This window comes from Vanellus vanellus (genome assembly GCF_965231255.1).
Source record: "Vanellus vanellus genome assembly, chromosome: 6".
Classification (NCBI taxonomy): Eukaryota; Metazoa; Chordata; class Aves; order Charadriiformes; family Charadriidae; genus Vanellus; species Vanellus vanellus.
Window position 1 is genome coordinate 38417476 of NC_138911.1, and position 22335 is coordinate 38439810.

General features: G+C 35.8%; 1 protein-coding gene across 1 annotated transcript in view; it reads left to right on the forward strand.

Moving 5' to 3' along the window:
• The window catches only part of DPH6 (diphthamine biosynthesis 6), a 213376-nt gene that overhangs the window by 81233 nt on the left and 109808 nt on the right, over window positions 1-22335 (forward strand). Inside the window, exons 8-12 of the mRNA XM_082485511.1 lie at window positions 412-503; window positions 8752-8883; window positions 10151-10282; window positions 14107-14236; window positions 17782-17956. Coding sequence (XP_082341637.1) covers window positions 412-503; window positions 8752-8883; window positions 10151-10282; window positions 14107-14236; window positions 17782-17956 — 661 coding nt within the window. The remainder of the gene's footprint in view (window positions 1-411; window positions 504-8751; window positions 8884-10150; window positions 10283-14106; window positions 14237-17781; window positions 17957-22335) is intronic.

Sequence of the window (22335 nt, forward strand, 5' to 3'; positions counted from 1 at the left end):
TATTGTATGTTGTTAATACCTCAAGAACTAATCCCTGGAGCATTAATCAAGAAGAATGGCTTTTAAAAAATCTCCTGTTGATGAAATTAAAAGATTGCTTTACATATTAGTCTCTGAATGTAAAACCTAATGTCATTTATGCATTCATAGACTACAGCTAACTGAATCTCTCAGTAGTGGTCTGGAAGTATAGTTTATTCCTTTTGAAAATTGAAAATTAGTGAAGATAATGTGTTATTCAACAATACAATTTTATATAGCAAACTTTTTTTCTTGATTGATATACCAACTAAATAAGAAATGAGGAGATTTGCAATGAGTTACCTTGGAGTCTGTGTTATATGGCGATTAAGTATTGTCTACGTGTAAAATTATATACTAATATTTGATGCTAATAATTTTGTATTTCAGAGATTCAGCCAAGGTGGTTGTGCATTCGGCTGATGCATTTGCACCTGTAGCCTACCTTCATTTTTTAAAATTACACCTGGAGAATAAGGCAAGTAGATTGCAAATGTCATCTTCCTTTAAAGCTATATGCATTGCTTTCTATTTTTATGTTGCTTTGTCACAGTTTGGAGTGAAGCTGTATTTTCTCATGTGGGTGTAATTTCAAATAACAATGTACATATTTATTTGAATTTGAGAACTTACCATAAGGAAAAACTCAACACAAATGCTACCTTGTGTCAAATGAATGAATGGAGGTAGTATATTTGTGTAGCATTTTTCATCTTGAAACCTCAAGGTGATCAGCCAACGTGGTTCAGTCAAGCACATGTGTAACCTGTGTAGTACAGCCAGCCACACTGTGGAACCCAGCTGGTTCAGTAAACTGTATGAACAGTGTTGATTTGCTGGGAGGTGGCATCTCAGTTTTGCTGTTTCTGATGTGAAGTGGATGATTTAAAAACTTGAGTCTTAAACGTACCGGGTTTTCTTGTATCTTTTCCATATGAAAGATACATCTAATGAATGACTTCACATCATGTAGAGATTATCCTGGTCAAAGATCTTAAGGGAATTATTAGTAGTTCACTGGAATTCAGTCTCTTAGCTAATGATTCCATGGAAACAGCAGAACAGGAACAGGAAATCTAGTGATTTAAATATTGCAGACTTTTATGTGAGCAGAGCTAAGAAGGTCAAAACAGAAGTTATTTTCCTTAGTATTTGCCAGCACTTTTCTATTTTTCTTTTCATTATTTTGTGGGTAAAATGATTTTTTTTTTTTCCTCTTGAACATCTATAAGTCCTAGTATTTTGTTGAAGAGGGTGCCTCATGATCTTCCTACCACTGTTGCAGTCATCTTTTTATAGATCTTCCTACTTCTTTCTACACTTTGAAGATCACTGAACCTCTTCTAGGTGCAGGGATTGTTATAGAATGTTATTATATTGGTATTTTACATTTCATGTCTCTCGAGCAGCTACATTTCCTGAATTTCTTTCAATAGATCCTGCCTTCCCCCCCACACACACTCTTTTTTATTTTTCCAAACAGATAAAATACCTGTACATTTTTCTTTCATGATGTCCTCATTCTCGCTTTGGAAAGTAAATTGTATTTCATCCTGTCAATTTGTAGTTTGGGATTTCTTTCAAAAATAAGATGTTAAATATTTGTATGGGAGACTGTGAAAGGGATATCAACTAACTATGTGAAGCAAAGCCAAATAGGCTGAATAAAAGAAAATTTGGGAGCAGGGCATGGTGGGGAAGAGTGATAATATATTAATATTTCTTTGGGGGCACTGACTTTATTGCTGATGGCAAACTTGATGCTAAAATGCACCATACATCACTACAATGTGACAGGCTAGGGAAAATGAAAAACACAAAGCTTTACATAAATCAGGCAAAAAATCATATTAAAATGCATAACATTTTATATAAGAATCAAGATTTTACTTTTATCTGTTCAGAAGCTCTTCCCCTTCTTATGTATATGTTTAAGATTTGGTTAAAGCCTCACAGTTTCAAGCAGTGTTGTAGTAAATCATATTTCAAATTCATTGTAGACAAAGCTGTCACACTCTCGAAGAGGTAAGGTTTACAGAGGCTTGCCCTGGATTTTGGTGTATAAACTAATATCTTGTATAATTAAAAGGAAAACGGTCTATTTTCTGCAGTGGTTGTCTCATAAGAAAAAGCAGCAGAATCATTTGGCTATAGATTATTTTATGTCACGATAAAATAAGCTAGGTTTTCAAGGTTATGAATATGGAGAACCAGTCAGTCTTTCAGAGCATAACTTGTTACTAAGTTAGTGTGATTTAACTGCATAATGATAAGAGATGCCTTCAAGATTGATATGTCTGTAGTATTTACTTTTTCTCACTATTTGTCGCTTACAAGCCCTACAAAACTTTGAATATCAGTTAGTAATTCTACACTTAAAAGCCAATCCTACAATAACGAATCACTGCAGGGAAAAACTGCTTTAGAAGGAGAACTAATTTTAGTTTCGGGCTTTCAAGGGATTACTGAAAATTGGGCAAAACATACTGCATTATGAACAAGGTATAAAGTAGCCACTTATGTAAGCACTTTGTAGGAACTGTTAATAGACCGCACAGTGATGTGTAATTCTAATAAGTATTATGACATCAGTTTTGTTATCATTTCAACTGAGACATATACATATTTTTAACTTTTATTGTATATTCATTTTATCTTAGTTACATGCCACAGGTGTTAATTTTATATTCTTTGAATTTACTGTTATAATCATTGTGCAATTACAGCTAGTGTACCTTAGTCTCTGCTGTCTTTCCTCCTCTATAATGCATTTTCTTCAGCTAAATCTCTTCATGTTTAACTACAAAGCCTGCGTAGAAATTTGTTTTAGATTGTTTCTGGCAGCAAAACGAGCCCTTGTGCCTGGGGGAAAATAACATTTTACTCACTGTTCTGGTTTAATACATTACTGGGCAACTTCAAGATGTGTTTTTGCATAGTAATTGAAGCTTTTTTTTTAACACCCCCTCTTTTCTTTCATTACCACTAATACAGAAAAAGCTAAAGAGATAAATATAAGGTTTTATAATTAAGATATTGTTAAAAGTTTGGTAAACATGGCTTAAGGTAACTTTTTTTATGTGTTTTACAAAAACATTAAGGGTAAATAATAATGCTAATAAAACACTAATGCTCAAAATTTGGGAATGGCTCGTTTACTTCATTGTAAAAAACAAGGTCACCACTGTGATGTACATAATAAAGACACCTAACTTCATCGATATTTTACTTTGCCAGTAAGACTATCACTTTGTACATTTAAAATGTAGGATTTTTTGTTGAGGAGACAGCAATTTCTGAAGCATACTCCAGAAGCTTTAAATCACGTGTATTGGCTTTTGTAGTCAATACAAACTTAATTTTGAATAATTTCAATTAGGAAGAAATACAACTGTGAAACAGGGTTTTTTACTTTGACAACACAATGAACTTGCAAAACTTTTTGGGGGGGTTGGAGTTTTTTTTTTTCTTTTTTTTCCCGTCTTACACTATTCTGCTACTCTGCTGTATTGGCTTTTGAATGACCAGAAACAGAAATTAAAGCTGTTGGAGCTTCTGCTGCTGTGAACCTACTTCTGATGACAGTAGTGAACATAACAGCTATCATTCATGCTTTAAGATTTTCTCTTTCCCACATTTAATAATGAACATTTTGTTCCCCAAGTTCCAGTGAGTAGAAGCACACATACATCAAATGACCCAAGCTGTGAAACTGCAGCCCCGAATTAGAGGAAGTCCTGTAGTTTTCTGTCTACACTTGGCAGAAGGAAGGAGCCTATTTGCTTGTAACAGATAGAGGAATCATGCCTGCTTCTGCTCTTTCTTATAGCGTAATTTTGCATTCAATTTACCTGTCATAAATTGATATTGTGAAGCTCATTCGTTTTCCTGTTTGTAAAAGATCTGGACTTACTTGGACAACACAAGTGCAAGCACTTATGCTCCTGTTAAACGTCAGCAAATCTATTTCACAGGTCTATTTGGAGATGATTTTAAAAGTTAGGAAAGGTGTTTGGGAGATATTTACATGCCTTGTGTGCTAAAGGAGCGTGATCCTGCAGGTTAGATTTGATTTAACTTTGTAGCCTATTTCTGTCCGTTTTCCTCTGGCCTGAGTTATGTTAGTTAATCTCCATTTAGGACTTCAGGTGTAGAATTAGACTTTGTAAGTGATATCAGGGGGAACAGGAAGGTTTTTTTTCAATTTCAAGTTGCAAAATGTGTTTTCTTGGTGGAATTGTGGGTGACACTTTTGGAATACTTTGTCATCATTTAATGATACTTCTCCTAGGTAACCTTTACTTTTGCTTCTGCATCATAAAAATATAGATAACCTTTGTAGCTATGTTTTCAAAACTTTGTAACAAATACCGTAAAATTTTTTTTGTACATTGATTTATTTCAAACACTAAGATAATAATAAAGGATTTTCTTTCCTACTCCATTTGATTGCAGATTCAGTCCAGTTCTCTGAGAAAAGAGAATTTTTTGTTCTCTTTTCATAATGAAGAGACTTTATTTGGAAGTATTTCAGAGTTAAGGACTTTTTTTCCTATGCGTCTGTGTATTGTACTTGAAATAGTGCAAGGAGATGCATGTGGTCTCTCTTACTGTATTTATTTCAAGGAGTTCTGTTATCAAGGTAGACCACAAAGAATAAAGAGATTATCATAGTCTTTCCTTATGTTTTCTGTCTGTCTGCCCCGCTGTATTCTCACTGCGGCGCGGTGGGAGAAATATCAGTTTTGGAATTGTGTTGATAGGTTTTTATACCAGTTTCTGTAGTGGAGGATGTAAGCTTTTTCAGAAGGCAATCTGTTGTTTTCATAAAAGACCACTGCATGGAATTTCAGCTGTATCATTCAAAGTCCTAGCTCCGAGGCTTTTTCAACAGGAGAATTTGGATCTTGGAACACTGGTGCATTTGCTTAACTTCATTCTGAGCGCACTTGCATCACTGACATGAGTTATGTGAATGTAGTTAAGCATATGCATGCATGCAGGCTCTGATCCAAAATTAGGTTGGTATCACAATGTACAGTGGGTGTGGGAGAAACAGTGTAACAAATGGGAAAATATATTGCATCTGTGAAGTAACATGAAAATGTTATGTGATAAAATAGGTTCTGTAAGATTTAATTAAAATGTCATTATAGCAAGCTTGAGGTTTTGGTTTTAAAGTGATGAGAGTATTATCCAGGGAAAGTTAGTCTGTTTGTGGCAGTCTATAACTTTACGTTTTAAATTTTTAGATTACTTTCTCTGTCGACAGGAACGGAAGACCAACATTTGTATGAGATTTGAATATAGCTACAAAACGGAGTCTGGCAGCTCTACTTAGGCTGGCATGGAGCCTGTTGTACTTCTAGCGCCAGGTTCCACACCTAATACTTCTGCTGTAGCCCGCACCTGTGCTGCTGCAGAACGTGATTGATTACCTAGGGTTTTGGAGCATTGTGGGAGACAGCCGTGAATGAATCATTGTGATGTATCATAGCCGTTGAAATCAATGCTAGTCCATAATTATTTTTGTGGTCTTTGGTGTATGTAAGAGACATCTTAGAATTTCTAGTACTTCTTAGTAATTTCCAAAAATTCTGCAATTGACCAGCTGGTCGTGTATGCGTGTGAACACAGATGTATAATTTTATTTATATCTGTGAAGCAATATTGATATAAGCTTAACAATTTATAAAATATTGACATCTTTAGGAAAAAGGGATATGACTGTGGATGATATGAAAATTTAACAGGGCATCAATTTGCAACATTTGTAGTATTAGCAAATTACAGAGCTACAGGGGAGTTCTGTAAGTTAGACCAAACCAGTTGTGATACAGTCTGTGAGTCTCGCTACATCCCCATGAATTTTTTATGAAGCACATTTTGCAGAAAACATGTTTACAAACATATTTGAAAGACCAATTTTCACAGATGGCATAAAAATGGAATAGGTGCTCTTTTCACGTTCACTTGCAGAGCGTATAAATTCAGTCCTCCAGGTTAGGGAGTGGAGAGAAGTAACAGGTCTATAATAGTACCTACACAAGATACCTGCATCTCTAGATCTCTTAAAAGGTAATTAGGTAAAATTTAACAAAAGCGAGAAACAAAGTGACTGTCATACTGGCAAGCTGGAACTTTTACCTCTACAGTTAACATATTTTTTGGCTGATGATGGATTGTCATGCCATATTGAAGTTGAAATCCAGGTGATGTGAAAACAAACCCCAAAACAGCGTTGTGATAGTGGCATTCATATCACCATGTCTGTGCGTGCTTACTCGGGGGGGCAGGAGCAAGAGGTGCAAGCTCTGTATGTTACATTAGTAATCAGTAAGTGCCTATGTTACAATGCAAATTGATTGTTTCATGATGGACATTACAAATTAGCCAGTGAGAGCAACTAATTTAATAAAACCACAATTTGCAAGAAGGAGATGGTAGCACATTTAGCATTTCAAGCCACTATACAGTCTGTATATTTCTATAAAGTGACATCTTGGGGCTAAAAATATGGAAATTTCATAAAGAAAAAAGGAATTTTTGTGGTTCCTCTAGCATAATCCATCTTAAGATCTGCTTCAATTACAGATTTGTTTTCCTGCTTCTTTTTTTTCTAAGTCATACCTGAAAGGTTAGGGGCTATCAGGCAGTCCTCTGGGTAACGACAAAATATATCTCCCAACAGCAGTAGTCCAAAGTGTAATTCAATGAGACCGAAGTGGTATAGATGCTGTTGGATGCTTGTATATTTTAAAGTTGGAATGCATGTAGTGTTTGGGCTAAATTGCAGTTTTCATCTTTGCGCTATTATGTTACATTTAGTTGACTTCTTTTAACCTCTTATGTACAGTTGATTCACATAAAGTAGATTATTACCTTGACTTTCATGCCTTCTTGGAGGAATGAATAAAATAAGGTCCAATCAAAGAACATCAGCCCCTCTTGAAGCATACCTTTCGTGTTTACTGTGCTTATAAAACTCCCCTTGAGCCCTTTTAGAGGCAGCAGAGCTGTTTCCTCTCGTAGGTAATGACCTTCTTGTAATTCAGGCTTTCCTGAGAATTTCTAAATACAGTGCTTTAACTTAACTGGATCCTTTCTCTAAAGTGAAGTCAAGTATCAATATAAATGCTCAGTTCTCATGCATACTGTAGTTTTCTGCCTTTTTCCTCACTTTTTTTTTTTTGCTTAATATAAAGAGAAAACTTTGAAGTTGCATTAAGATATGTTTCATTTTCCAAAGGAAAGAACAACATACAATAAAATTATTTTTAAAAAAAATGTCCATATTCAGGTTTGATTAATAATTTTTAATATATCCGCTTTTGTTTGACAACTTGTTGAGATATAGTTGTTAAAAAACGGAGAATGCAGAGGGTCAAACTTCAGGTGACCTTATGAGTGCTTAGCTGGTACGTTACTGTTCTTTTTCACAGACATTTTGTATGGAAATTCCATAGATACTACACTAATTTGTGAGCTAAAAGAATATTCAGCAGTTTCTAATCCATATTTAAGGATTACCGAAGGCTTCATATTTTATCAACTTTTCATCATGTTTTATTTGGCTTTATCGTCATTTTTGTTAATCTAGTATTTAAGACACCGGCAGTAAAATGCATAGTTTAGACACTATATGAAATTTGAGACCTTCGAGCAGAAAATTAATTGATAGAATCTGGAGTTACAGCATGCAGTGATGTTTGGTTAAGGTTTATGGATAAATTGTGTCATAATTCATACTGGGTTTAAATGAAGACAAGTAGTATTAGCCACACCAGTGATCCCAAGGTCAATGTGTTTTGCAGATTAGGCTGCCTTGGAAAATCGGATGGAAGAGAGTAGGGGTTCTGATTGCTCTAAAATTAAGAGAGTACATATATGCATGCTGTAATTACATGACTTACTGAAAATATAATGAACACAGAATTTTGGAAAACTGGTCAGTATGCGCTCTGGCTGTGTATTTTGCTTTAAAAGGCACGCTGGGTAGTTTTCTCTTCCTAGGCCTAAGGAAGCAATTGGGAAGAAGAGAAGGTAGAGTGAATTATTTTCCTTCCTTGTCAAGAAATTACTTTGATGTATAAATCTTGGGAAATGCTCTTTTCTGTATCTCAAAATGCTCAACGTCCCAAACTGTGGTGAGTTTGGTGGAAGGGATAGTCTTTGTGCGATGAATAGAAAGAGATTTATTTTTTTTACACGGACTGCATTCATTCAAAGTTCCGTAAAGTTTTAATACTTTCTTGTTAGTCTCTTGCTCTGGTTCAAGTGTTTAGTGACAGTGTTAATTATCAAATTGATACTTCTGTACTTTTGTTCCTTTTTTCACTTAATTTATACTATTATTGGAAAACATAGTTGTCCTGTATATAATTGCGGAATAGCATTTCTTCATCATAGTATTCTTTCCGTCTCTTATCTTGAGTCTCATAATTTTTCATAGCTGTTGTTCTTATTTACTACTAAGTTTGCATTTTTATTCCGTATGTTATGTCAACAGGAGCACATTGTATTCTGCCAGTTTCTGCAATCTAAGTAGTGTGAAACCCTAATGCTGTTTTTCCATGAATTGTTCTAAGCTTAAGTACCCATTGAGCTATAGTATTTTTTTGTAGGTGAAACCCAAAATTTGAATGATAACATGTAGTGATTTCATGCTGCTTGGTATGCTGTTTACTTGCTTATTTTATATTGTTTGTCTCAAGCAGGGGGAATATTCAGGTACTATAGTCAATAGCTGTTCTTGTGAGGTAAACTGCAACGATGATATTTTCCTTTCATCAGAAGAGGATGAACCACAGAAAAACATTCCAATCATCTGGAAGTCTTTGAAACATAATTCTTTGGATTTCAGTGAGTCTTGCACAGCTTTCATTAGAAAAGTAATATTGAGTATTTCATGCCCTGGTGAAGTACACTGTTAATTACTATAAGAACACTCCTGGAAAGAATGTTCGTGACCTTTAATAACCAGTTTGAAAAAAAAGAGATCCTACTACAATGCGTTTTTCTGATAGGAATCAATAGATCTGTAGCAATGAAACATTTCAAGTTATTTTACAGAAGGAGCTTAAGCCATTATCTTCTTTCTTTCGGGGAACACACATTAATATGTTCTGTTTGCCTGAATGAAATGACTATAATCTAATCGCTTATTTGAGTGGCGGGAGTGAGTTTTATTTAAAAGGTCTAACCACACCTGTACCCATACTCTACTGTTTTTAAATTGAAGATAGAAAAGCAAACTCTAAAAAGAAGTACAAAACGCAACTGCTCAACTTGCTTACGTAGTGTATGAGTCTGTCCCCACCCAATCAACCTCAGGGTGACATGCATGATCAAGTATAGCAGCTTAGCAAGTTACTGTGCCTTAGGTGAGCTGCAGTAACTAATCATATGCCTGATATTAGCATTGCCTCAGACATGAGGTGATTCGTGCAAGATAAACCTGAGTTCATGGATTGGTACCACGTTGAAGTACAGCAGCATCACTGTTACCCTACACCCAAAGATTAGTAAACTTTCCTGAAAACTAAGTTTCATAGCATAATAGTGTTTGATATTGAATGGTATTTAGGCTCTTGAATAAGGGTAAGTGCCTGGTGGGGTGTTAAAAAATGCCTAAACACGTTATGCATTTGTGAAGATTATCAGAACCAGGTTAAACATAGAACTTCCATTGAAATTTGGCATATAAATTTGAAAATCCGTTCCTGTGTCACTGATATACTTTTGAAAATTTTAACGTGTCACGTCACAGTGTCACGTGTTGTGCCAAGTCTGTATCAAAACAGGTAGAGAAATTGTAAAAGGTCAGCAAAAACGGAAAGGAGGAGAGAAAGTACTGAAATTCTCAGCTAAATACTACTTGCAGGCATATTTTCTAAAGGCAGTGTTGGAGAAGGATTTCTCAAGCAGCATTTGGAAGTTTTGTTACCAGCACGCTTACTTTCAAGTTTTTGTTTTATATCTGTTTGTCTGTAAATACGTTTTGAAGATGTTTTTACAGTTTGTGATATTTTTTTTCTGTAGAAGTTATCCTTACTGAAACAATTAAAAATAAGGTTAATCTGAAATTTTTCATTATTATAATCATAGTTCTGTTCTTCATTTCCAATAGCTAAGACGTTTGGAAGTTCAGGAAGATCCGTGAGCGGTTACCAGTGGTTTTCAGGTATCACTGCCCACTTCCTTCCATCAAAAGGCAAAAACGCTCAAGAGGCAGCAAGGGAAGCATTTTCTTCTCTCCAAGGTGCTTTATTCAGTTAATCCATTATCTGCTGTTGATACTGGTTTTAATATGGTATTAAGTAAGAATCTATATTATCATATGGTTTTATAACTTTAAATGTTGTGGTTGTCAGTTTGCCATCTCATTTTGCATTTGATTGGAGTCATTGATATCAAGACTGCTGGCTTTAATATTGAACGCATCATAATTTGACTGGCTTTTGAAGACCCTAGAAAGCCGGAGTAGTGTTCATATCACTGTAACAACGCTATTTCCACAGTGCTTACTTGCTTTATAACTTGGTTTATAGCTGTCTTGCAATGTATACTGTGTGTGTGAGTATGCACATGTGCTATGAATGCTGTCTAGTTGCTAAAGCACTTTTGTAGCTACCATAATTTTAAATTAAGTTTTCTAGAAAGCTGTTGCACATTTTGGCATCTAGGATTAGGTCAGTAGCAATAAATCTCATTTATATTCTTAATGTAAAGGAGAAATTGCTGTCTTGGGAATCATGAAATACAGGTTCCTTACTATCCCTCTCTTACAAGATACTGGCATATAAAATAAAATGTTCACATTTTTGTTTTGTATTTTTTTTTCATTCCAGATTTCAAGTAAAGCATATTTATACAGGCTTCTTTTCATTCATAAAAATGGAAATAATTTTTAGTTTCTAAATAGGTAGGCTCATATTCTTGTTCATGAACTTGTGTGACGTATTGTCCTATAAAATCTTATTTTTTGCATGTGCAGCTGAGTATTCATGATTAAATATAGGATGACAAAGAAACCCTAGAATTTTTTTCAGAAGCAAAGAAGTTATACTTTGTAAAAGGTCCTTAAGCTAGTTTTTGATTGCTTGGAAATCATCAAGGTGGATATGATCAAACTTGTAGTAAGAGACAATAGTATTTAGTGTAAATCTTCTGGGCATAATCTGCAAATGGAAGCAAAAGGGTTGTGTAAAGTTTTATTTTGTTCTCATTATATTTGAATGGAAATCTGCCAGTACAAACATTATATAATTTTGCCTTAGCATCTGTCAAAAAAGATTGTGTCTCTGACTAGTACAGTAGCCTATTGCTTTCAGCAGATTAATTGTATTAGCTGTATTATAGTCAAGAAAAATAGTCATTCTCTCATCCTTGGTAGAAAATGTCAGTTCTCGCATTTCCTTTCGTTCTTCTCTCTTTGGAAGTGGATGTGGAAGACTGAATGAATTGTGGTTCTGTCATGGCAAAGGAAACAATTTGTTTCTGAGAATTTAACTGATCTGCAAGTATGCACAAGGCTTTTTCTGAACTCAAACTTAGGATCTATACAGCAGTTCAGTCTTCAGTGCTATGAGAATGGAATAAGCACAGGTCTTTCAACCTTCTCTTTGCTGGGTTAACTGATTTAATCACCTCTAAAGAGGATAAGTGCTGCCAAAAGGATTCAGAAATGGAAATTTATTACCAGATGTTATGAAATATGTGGTTGTTCTGTAAAGTGAATGGAATTCCCCTGTGAAGCCAAGAACTGATTACTGTTTACATTTATTTTCTTAAACTCTTTTGTTAAACTTTTCTTTAGATAGCGTTGAAAAATGACAAAGATTGCAGTGCTCTATATATAAAGCAGCTCTGGTGCAGCTGTACCATGGCAAAGCTCCATAGGCTTGAAGGGGACTACGTAGATTTTTATTACATGAAAATTTAGTCTAAAGTGCTACTTTGTGTAGACGGTTTTGATGCTGTCTTTTGTGGCTCTCGGCATAAGAATTCTGGATAACCCATTTAAAAAAATAAAGCTGTACCTTGGCCAATGTTATATTTTGGGTCAGTTCTTAATAGGCAGTTCTGTCTAAGTAAGGTTGAGTGTCACCTAATCATATTTTATCAATTATTTGGAACAGTGATTGGCCTGAAATTCAACAGAAAGTCTGTATGGTTTCCCTGTACATCCTGGAGATGTGCAGTGTAAGAGTCCTGCCTCGGGGAACAGAATTTGTTGTCAGAACCCTGGTTCATCATTTATGCCTTCCTACTAGATACAGTGCTTTGGGAGGTCGAGTTTATTCTACTTACAAGCTAGGGAGAAATTATTTCCCATCATTCCTCTAATTCAAGCAGAGGAAAAGGGGAGTGTGCTTTTATTTACTTTAAGATTTTTTTTAAATATAGCTAGAAATTATGAATTTATCCAAATCTCTTTGCCTTCAACTTGCTCTAATACTGTTACGTGTCCACAAATTTGAGTTAGTTTGTTGGCTTATGCATTTTAAACCGAGACCTGGGTGAGGGGTCAGTTTGCAGTTTGTTTTGGTTTTGTTTCACCACCACCACCCCCCTCCCCACCAGTATTCCATATAATGCTGCAGAACTTTTAGCTGCAGGCCAAAACTCTTTCTTCTTGACTAAAATGCTGGCTGGAAATCTGAAAAATGTCCTTGTTTCCTCCTTGACTGATGACGTAGCAGCTGATATTGACCTAGTGATTGCTATCAGACAATATTCAAATACATTTGTATTTCTGGACAGAATTATCATCGTCTGCTAAATTCTCAGTTGATATTTCTGGGGATGTATCTTGTCTTCATAGGAGTTCTATGTTAATTGTTATATAATCTCTTATACCACTCAGTGCACGCTTCCTTTTCTGTCAACGAGAATTCCCCTCCAGATAGCCAATGCTAAGGGCAGTATGACTAAGTAAAGCTGAGATGTTTAGAGCAAAATTCAGTATTGATGTGACCAAACTGACCTTTACGGAAGTGTGGCAACTCCTGAACTGTCTTTAAGAGCATAGAAATGTTTTTCACAAAAAGTATTTGTTTATCACTAAGGCAACAGCCGACGGAGATTGTCTTTATACTCGTACTTCTCCATGGGAAAACAAACACATAGGTCTATACAGGTACACACTGTAACGTTAAAGGACAAGATCCCCAACGTTACACTAAGAAGCTCATTTACATAGCTCATTTAAGTTAGGTCATGTGAGACTCTGTTATTACAGATGTTCTATATTCAAAGAATTCTTTATTTAGCTCATGAGTTACAAAAGGTCCACACTGCAGAGCTGATTTGCATATCTTGTTATAGTATTGACTATGTAAAAGTAATACTTTCTTCTTAAATGCTACGACTGGAATCTTCTATGCATATATATTCAGACGATCTTGACTTCTCAGTATCTTTTCTTTAACTGTCTGCTTGAACTTCCCTCTGCTGTCATCTTTCCTTCATTTCTCCTGTGGCTACTTCTGTTTCCTATTGTCTGTCTTGCCATTTATAACTCTTTGTTTATGTGGAGATTCTTATTGCAGTGAGGGTTTTTAAAAACAGCTTAGACAAGCATCCCTCTGGAATAGCATATAAATATTTGATCTTTTCTTTGAAGAAGGTGATGCACTAAAGGACCTGTTATTGTCCTTTCCAGTTCTGTACTTTTGTGATTCAAAGTCTTTTATAGATTACTAGCATTCATAGACTGAAAATAAACAAAATACGAGATAATAAAACTTATGGATACAAGGAATTTGGACTGTAACATATCTACATGCATTAATCCATGATAGGTTTTCTTGGGGCAAAAATTCACCACTGCTCAGGGTGGATAAATTTTATTTGTATTCTGTTTCTGTATATTTGGAAAATTAACATAAGAAAGAGTTTCATGAAAAAAATAGGCATTACAGGGGGAAAGGTAGTATGTTGCAAAGCCTTTAGTCATGTTTAGGCAACTGTTAGGTTTATCACCAGTTGGTTTTGCTGAACAAAACCAGGATGCCTATGCTGTCTTTCTACACACATTTAAAATATTCCGTCTTTAACAGCTGTATTATTCTTATCCTGCAGCTAATATGACTTCAGAGGGATTGAAACTGAAGGATATTATTTTGGTTCATCTGTATATGAAGAGCATGAAAGATTTCAATGTTATAAATTCAGTTTATGTGACAGAATTTGATTTGTGTCCACCAGCAAGGTAGGATTACACTACTGCTATAGTATATTTATGATACACTGTAATATACTGAATTATTGTTACCATATTTATGAAGCTTTTGTCCAAATGTTTGTGCCTCACAGTCTTAGAAGTAGAATTTTGCTGCCTTTTGGAGTAATCACATCAGGGCTGCTCGACTCAAAAACACTAGGATTGGAAATTCTTGCCTTAATATATACCATAAGGCCTATAAATGCACCCCCCTCCCCCCACCATGGCCTTACAGAAAAATAATACATTTTTTGCAAGTCTGGGTTCTTCTCTTTTACTTGATTGAACCGACAAGCCTTTTATATTGGTGGGATTTTATTTGCTTTTCTTGTTTGTTTGCCTCCCTTGACCTGCTGGCAACGCTCCTGTGAATGAAGCCAAGGATATCATCAACGTTCTTTGCCACAAAGGCGGATTGCTGGCTCATGTTTGACTTGGTGTCCATCAGGAATCTCCAGGTCTTCTGCAAAGCTGCTTTCCAGCCAGTTAGCCCCCAGAATATACTGAAGCATGGGTTTGTTCCTCCCCGGGTGCAGAACTTTCAGCTTCTCCTTGTTGAACTTCATAAGGTTCCTGTGTGCCTGTTTCTCCAGCCTCTCGAGGTCTGTCTGGATGGCAACACAAACCTCTGGTGTGTCAGCCATTCCTCCCACTTTTCTATAATTTACAAACTTTCCAAGAGTACATTCTGCCCCCTCCTCCAAATTATTAATCAAGATGTTGAAAAGGATTGGACCCAGCATAGACTCCTGGGGTACACCACTAGTTACTGGCCACCTGTGAGATTTTGTGCACCTACAAAGACACTTTGTGTCCACCCTCTGGGCTTAGCTATTCAGCCAGTTTTCAATCCACCTCAATCCATCCAGTCTACTCATCCAGCCCATACATCAACAGCTTCTCTCTGGGGATGTTATGGGAGACGGTGTCAAAAGCCTTACTGAAGCCTTGCTATCAATTATTATGTCTTTCTAAAAGTGATGAGGTTTGGAACCTTCTAGGTCATTGTGACAAACCTTATTGACCTTGTTCTGTTTATTTTGATGCATATGAAAGCAAAATTGTTAGCTGAGGAGGTGCCTGAGATGCACATCATTTGATACTGGGAGCTATTTCAGGACAGTACCAATATATATTTATTCTGTTCCTTTTCTTCCCCTGCTTGTATACATTGGCTGGGGTTGAAGATGCATACTGGACTAGATGAATCTTTGGCTTGATCCGGTGGGGTTGTTCTTAATGCCTTGTGTTTCTGTCAGATAATGATTGTTCATGGGTAGCTTAGCTGCACTTATGTATTCAATAAGAATGCAAGTATGAAAAAAAACTGATTTCAGACTTCTGAATACACTCATGCTAACACTTTCACAGATCCCCAAATCATAGCTTTTTAATATCTGTTGTACAGAATCTTCAACGTTGCACCCGAGACCACCTCTAACATAATGAAGCAGCTTGATGGTCTGGGTATGCAGTATGTGATTCCTGTGTTATTTGGGTGTGTTGGTTTTGGTTTGGTTTGTTTGTTTTGTTTTTTTTTTTGCATTGGAAATTGAATAATGAACACCTAGCCCATGAAATTTTTGTTCTGCTTTTTTTAAAAGTTGTGTTAAAACTGATTTTCCATTTGCAAATTCTTTATTGCCTTTGTCAAAAGGGCTTCTTTCTTATTACAGTAATTCATGATCTTAAGCAACTGAGATAATATGCTCAGTAGGTAGAACTGCTATAGTTTGAAAAATTCCACTTGGATCATAGGTTAATACAGGTTGGAAGGGACCTCTGGAGGTCATCTAGTCAAATCCCCTGCTCAAAGCAGGGTCAACTATGAGGTCAGACCTCATGTCTTATTCTTATTTTTAAAACCAACTGTTTTAGCAATTTTTCTAATGTAAAATACTATATTTTATAATCATATTACAGAATATGAAGTGTAGTATAAGCATGTGAATTTTAAGTGTAACATGACAAATAGTTAAGTGACGTTGTTAAGATAATATATATCATGATAGATTCACGTTCTCCTACACTGTCCGTGTGTCAGAAGATAATAAAAGAGAGTAGGAAGAGGCTTCTTTGAGATGCTGATTGTAGGCCAGGATTACTAAATCACAGAGGGATGGAATGTTGGTTGTGTGTGCCTTAAGAGGAGGGATCTAGTCCCAGCTGTAAACTACACAAAAATGAATCTCCACCACTATGTATTTTAAGTTCTTTTTATGACATATACCCTTCTCCCGATATAGCTTCTTTCATTTCTCATGCTGCTGAATGTTTTAAGCCTCCACATCTACGTAGCCAGTCACATAGTCTTCCGTCACTAAAATAACAGGTAGAAAGATTAGGAAGTTGCAGGAAAATGTCTTTTTATGGTTATTTTTAGGGAACAAACAGATTTATGTTGCATTTTGGCCAGAAGAAAAATTATACAGCAGTTTGCATGGCTGCATCATTGCATTATGCACAGAGACCTGGTTGTGGGAGTTCTCACAAGCAATATGCTGGAAGCACTGACTCAAGGGTGTGGATCTGCACTAAATTTGCAAAATTGTCTTGAAAATTTACCAGCCCAAGCAGAAAATCCATTCATCCATGCTTATGATGATGGTAATGAGGAAAAAATACTGTATTTGCATGTGGGAGGAGGGTAGAAAAATAGTTTTCTTGGAAGAAATAAGCAAGATGAGAAGATTTTTTGTAAGGTGGTGTTATATGATATGTAAAGAGAACAAGTGATTTTTTGTTGGATTCCTGCTGGGAGCTAAATGACTTTTTTATGCATGGACTACAAATACAATTATTTTTCAGGCTTTGAAATGTTGATTTCCCCCGCCACACTCCCTGCTTTTTCACTGGCCACATGCAGCAGACTGTGTCTGTCTGTCCGTCCAGGCACTCAGTCTTCCTTGGAGCAAACAAAAGTGAAAGTTTTAAATGAATGATTAAGTATGTTGTTAGCCCTGTCATAAGTGTGTCTGTCATGCATCTTGAAGTATTAACAGAAAAATATGCTCAGTATTGCGTGATAACATGTGAGAAGGATGTAAAGGAACCATGAGCTGCTGCTTTTTAGAAACCTGAACCTCTAGTCCAACCATTGGAAGGAGATTCAGTGAAAAATATGTGGAGGTAGGAATATGACAATGATACACTCAGTCTAAAGGCTGCTTAGCATAACTTATCTGGCATTTCCAACATTGTGTGGACAAGGTTTTTTTAAATAAAAGAACTCATGTATTCTTAATAAAGAGATACACATTATAAAAATAACTAAGTGGAAGTGAGGCAATGGATATGATGCTAGTTTCTCCTTGGTAGTGGAAATTATCTTGCTGGAAGTCTGAGGTTGATCATTATTTGGAGAGGAGATAACAGTATAAATGCTAGCAGGTTATTGCGATACGATAGCTTTGTTTGATGTTCCTGACAAAATTTCGTAACATAGTATCGAAAAGAAAAAAAACATGGAAAATAAATGCTGAAAGGTCGTGCAAACAAACTGTTTGAAAAAAATAATTGTCTTGTGTTTTCAGAGTATGTGTGGAAACCCTGTTACCTGATGGAGTACTGTTTTGCATTGACTGCCTTGCACATAAGTATGACGTTGCAATGGATGATGTGTTACGTGATGAAAAACTGGTCATGCATGTACAGAGCATTTCCCACTGGGCACCTGCTAGCATAGGACCTTACAGTCAGTCCATCAAGGTAGGCAACTCTACTTTATGTGAACTATATGTCATTTTACTGAAACGAGTACAGTTATAAAGTCTCCTTCTCTCCCATCTGAATGTGTGGGGGAAAAAAGAAAAAAAAGAAGCGCTTTGAATTTTTATTTTTAAAACTTACGGACAAAACAAAAACTTAACCTGCATCAGTCTTTCATTTAACCTTTCATGAGACAGGTTAAATTATTCTTTTCAGAGAATCTCAAGAACAGCCTACTTTTGTTGTATATTATAATTTGACCAAATAATTGTGTCACACACACACACTTTTATAATCTGCTTAGAATATAAATAGAATTTAGGAACATCTGAGGATAGTCGAAATTTCATTGTTTAAAGTAAGTGAGTTCAAACTGTTTTATAGGTAAGTCAATCCTAAAATGCTTATTTAATGAATTGAGGCTCTTGGTACTACTTAACCATTTAAAAGCACAGCAAGGTTGAAGAATATGACGTATTATTTAAAAGTATGAAAAGGAGACAATAAAGTATTATGGAAAAGTGGACCAAAATTTGAATAAAAAGCTTTTTTCTTAATATGGTACCTCTTGCCCAGCTATTACCATTCTGACGGTTCATGAAGTGTCTCACTTTTTCCATTGCAAAAAATGTATGTATTCTTTTCTTACCAATACTCCTCTTGTATAATACATTGTCTGGTCCAAATTATTGTGTTGTGCAAACTGATTTAAGCAACATGTTATGGCATCTGTTTAAATTTCCTGAAACTTCTTTGAGGCTGCAAATCCAGCTAGTATAATGGCCATAGAATTGTACTTTGTTTTGTCTTTGTACCATTTTACGGAAAATTAAATGCTTCCTTATGTGGGTTTTCAGAACTTCCTCAGACTATGTATAGGCAGGTATTAAGTTCTTCAGGTCACCAGCAAAAGTAAAGCCCTTCAGTATGTTTTAGGAATAGAATATATTTTCTAGAATAAATAAGGAAGGAAGAAAAGTGGGGTTTTAATCTTTAGTCAACAACAATGATTTGAAATTATAATAATTTTATGATGATATGTTGATCAGTTTTGTATGTTTGACGAACAGAAGCTTGATGACCTTAAAACAGTAAGTAGTTATTACCCTTACATTGTGTATCTGTAGATTTTCTTTGTCATTTGCTTGACAACAACTAGACAATTAAATTGCTGTCTTTTCAGTCCAATATGAGGTTTGGTGGACACTGAGGAATCATCATGTATTTTAGCACAGTGTTTTTGCTTAATTTAGAATAGGCCAAGAACTGTAATATTCAGGGTATTACAAGTTGGAATTGATGTGCATTGGCATGTAAGAGCGAAGCTGGCAGCAGAAAGGTGTAGGTAGTTCATGCAAACTATGGAATTCACACTTCAGGCTCAACAAATCACTCAGCAGAGCATCACTTGAATTCTCTAGGGACCTTACAGGATCCTGCCAACAGTGCTATGAGGACAAAAAGTAAAAATTTGAAATTTACCATGAGAATGTCCTGACCTCAGTCTGATAGACACCAAATAACAGTGGCAGAATGAAATTAGGATTTTTAAAGTATTTTTAGCAAAATCAAACATTCTTCCTCTTTTGGGATTAACATTCTTTAAAAACTTCAGTGTTTCCACTTGTAAGAAGTAGACGTAAACTGTCTAAGATACAATATGACTGAGTTTCTTCTAATTAAGAAAAACCTGAGATCATTTAATACATTTTTATTAGTCCACCTGTTTTATTGGTGCAGAAACCTCTGCCAATCCTAATGTCTATGTCAGCAACTGGTACGTAAGCTCCCTGAGAGTTATTGTAAAGGCTATACTGCTGATCTCAGTAATGTATAACAAGTGCTCTGATTATGTCCTTCTAATAGTAGTACCACAGACTGTGTAGGCTAGTCAGTCTGGGAATATGTGATGACACATGGTTTGCCTTCCTCCGGATCTTTGTGTCACAGTGGGCACCAGCCCAATTTGTACTGGTCACTGGTAGTAGCTTGGTATTTTTACTGAAGGTACTTCATGGTTTTATTTCTCACTGTTGTTTATCAAATCATTATTTTATTTTCATGTTTTAATTTTGTTTTACCAGTGGATTACGGGATTGGTCAAGACTAAGAAGTAATAGGTAGCTTATATAAAAACAGCTTAATTACCATCTTCACAAAAGCTAACACCACAGTTGTACATCAGGGAGTTAAACACGAAGATGTACTGCAAAGCAGTGTTGGGGGGTAAGAAATTTATACTGAGAGCTTATTCATTATTATTTATTTTGTGAGAACGTTCTTTGAGCATTTATGAACTGTGAGCATAGTTCATTGAAAAAAAAAAAAAAAATTAAAAAAAAGCCCAGTGCAGCTGAAACACTAACCACAAATACTTATCTAAGAATGCCTGGAAAGTTGACAGTGTTTGTACCAGATGTTCTTCTAGTATGTTAATGTAATTTAAAAGTCTATTTGCACTTACAGTTTGTTTGCTTTGGCAAAGTTGAGAAAATGTTTTTCTATCTAGAAGTGAACAAATAAACTGCCACAGTAGAATTTATCTTACTCTCATATTCTACAATAATTTACTGTATTTTATACACATACCAGCATATATGCCTCTATGACTTGATTTTGGCTGTTGAAGCTTTCAGCTTTTCCTTGTGACCTCAGTTCTTTCCCTCTGACAGCTGCCAAATCCCAGTTTCAGCCATCCTTCAGGCATATTTTTCTCAGTTTTCTCCTCCGCACTGTCTGAACCCAGTAGCACAAACTTAAAAACCAAAAAATTAGTTTGATAGAGCTTAGTGCACAATTTGTAGCAAATGGCTTTAAAAGGAGATGGTGGTGTTGGAAATAGCCTTGTCTGTTATGTACACCAGGAAAGATTACCTGGCAACTTAAACTGTCTGACTGGTTGCAGTTTTCCAAAAGCATGCTTAGCTGTTGTTAAACCAAATGCGTATTTTAAGGAATCCATGCAGTTAGGAATGCATGAATTATCCTTCTAAGAAGATCAGCTGAAGAATGATGAAGATAGAAAGATGTCAGAAAATTTCATGTTAGTGAATCGGGGATTGAAAAAAATCATGGTGTGATTCTTAAAGATATGGTTGACCCTTTAAAATACTTCTTTTTTCATATACATATAGCTGACAAGTTTGTTTGCTTCCTTCCCATTTTTTCCTTTTGTGATTCAACAACAGTATATTGCTTGTTATGTTACATTATGTTATGTTGTGTTATATTATATTTATTGTACCATACCATACTATACCATATCATGTGTAGTAATATGGGGGTAGAATACCTGGAGCTTCCAGTGGGTGGGGGAAAAAAAAAAGTGGTAGTCAACAGTTCAAAGTCTAAATAGTGTTGCTCTGGGGTTGATACTTGGTATGGTACTGTTAACATCTTCATCAACAACTTGGACAATGGGATTGAATTGGAGGGCAGGGCTGCTATTCAGAGATACCTAGACAAGCAACTGATAACAGGAGTCTTGTGAAATTGAACAGAAATGAAGGAAAAGTCCTGCAGCTAGGATGACATAGTCCCATGCAGCAGCGTAGGATGGGGACTGACTGTCTAGGTAGTAGATCTGCAAAGAAGTAACTAGAGGTCGTGATCGTCAGCAATCTAAATATAAGTTGGAAGTTCACCATTGCAGCAATGAAGGCTAAGTAAAGACAAGGCTGCATTAGCATGGTTGTAGCCAGCAGGTCTTCAAAACTTGACTGCAGAAGGCTTTCAGCAAACTGGTCTAATGTCTAAGTTAGCCCTGCTCTAAGCATAAGGTTGAATTAGATGACTCTAGAAGTCATTTCCAACCTAAATTTTTGTCTTATTATATGACTTAATATTAAAATCAAAGATTTACTGACAGAATAATGGAAAGGAAACAGTATTATTATGGAAAAAAAGAAGTCCTTGCTATAAAACTTTCTCTTCAGTAGATCATTAATGGTGCTGTATGGAAGAGCAATTAAGACACTCTAATTTTGGTAGATGACAGAAAGCAAGTCGTACTTCGGTGCCACTGGCATGCCCACTCCTACGTAAGTACACTTGTCACCGATATAAAAGTTATTGTTGCTTCCCTAGCTGTTGCCAGAAAAAGTCATGTATAACATTAGGGCAACCTGGACACTCTCCTAAATTGTACGGAGACTCTAAGTACTCAAGTAAGGAAACAATGAGACTAAACTGAACTCTGCATCTTTGCTGTTCATTTCTGTTATACATCATATGCTTCTTAGCTGAAGGTTAACCAGCCTGTTGTGAAACATTGTATTTGATTAGTGCCATCGGCCAAAATGTGGATCAAAGCTGCCTGCTACCACTGAGGGACGTGGCATACAGTCACACCCAGTATAACAAAGTCCACCAAATAGCAG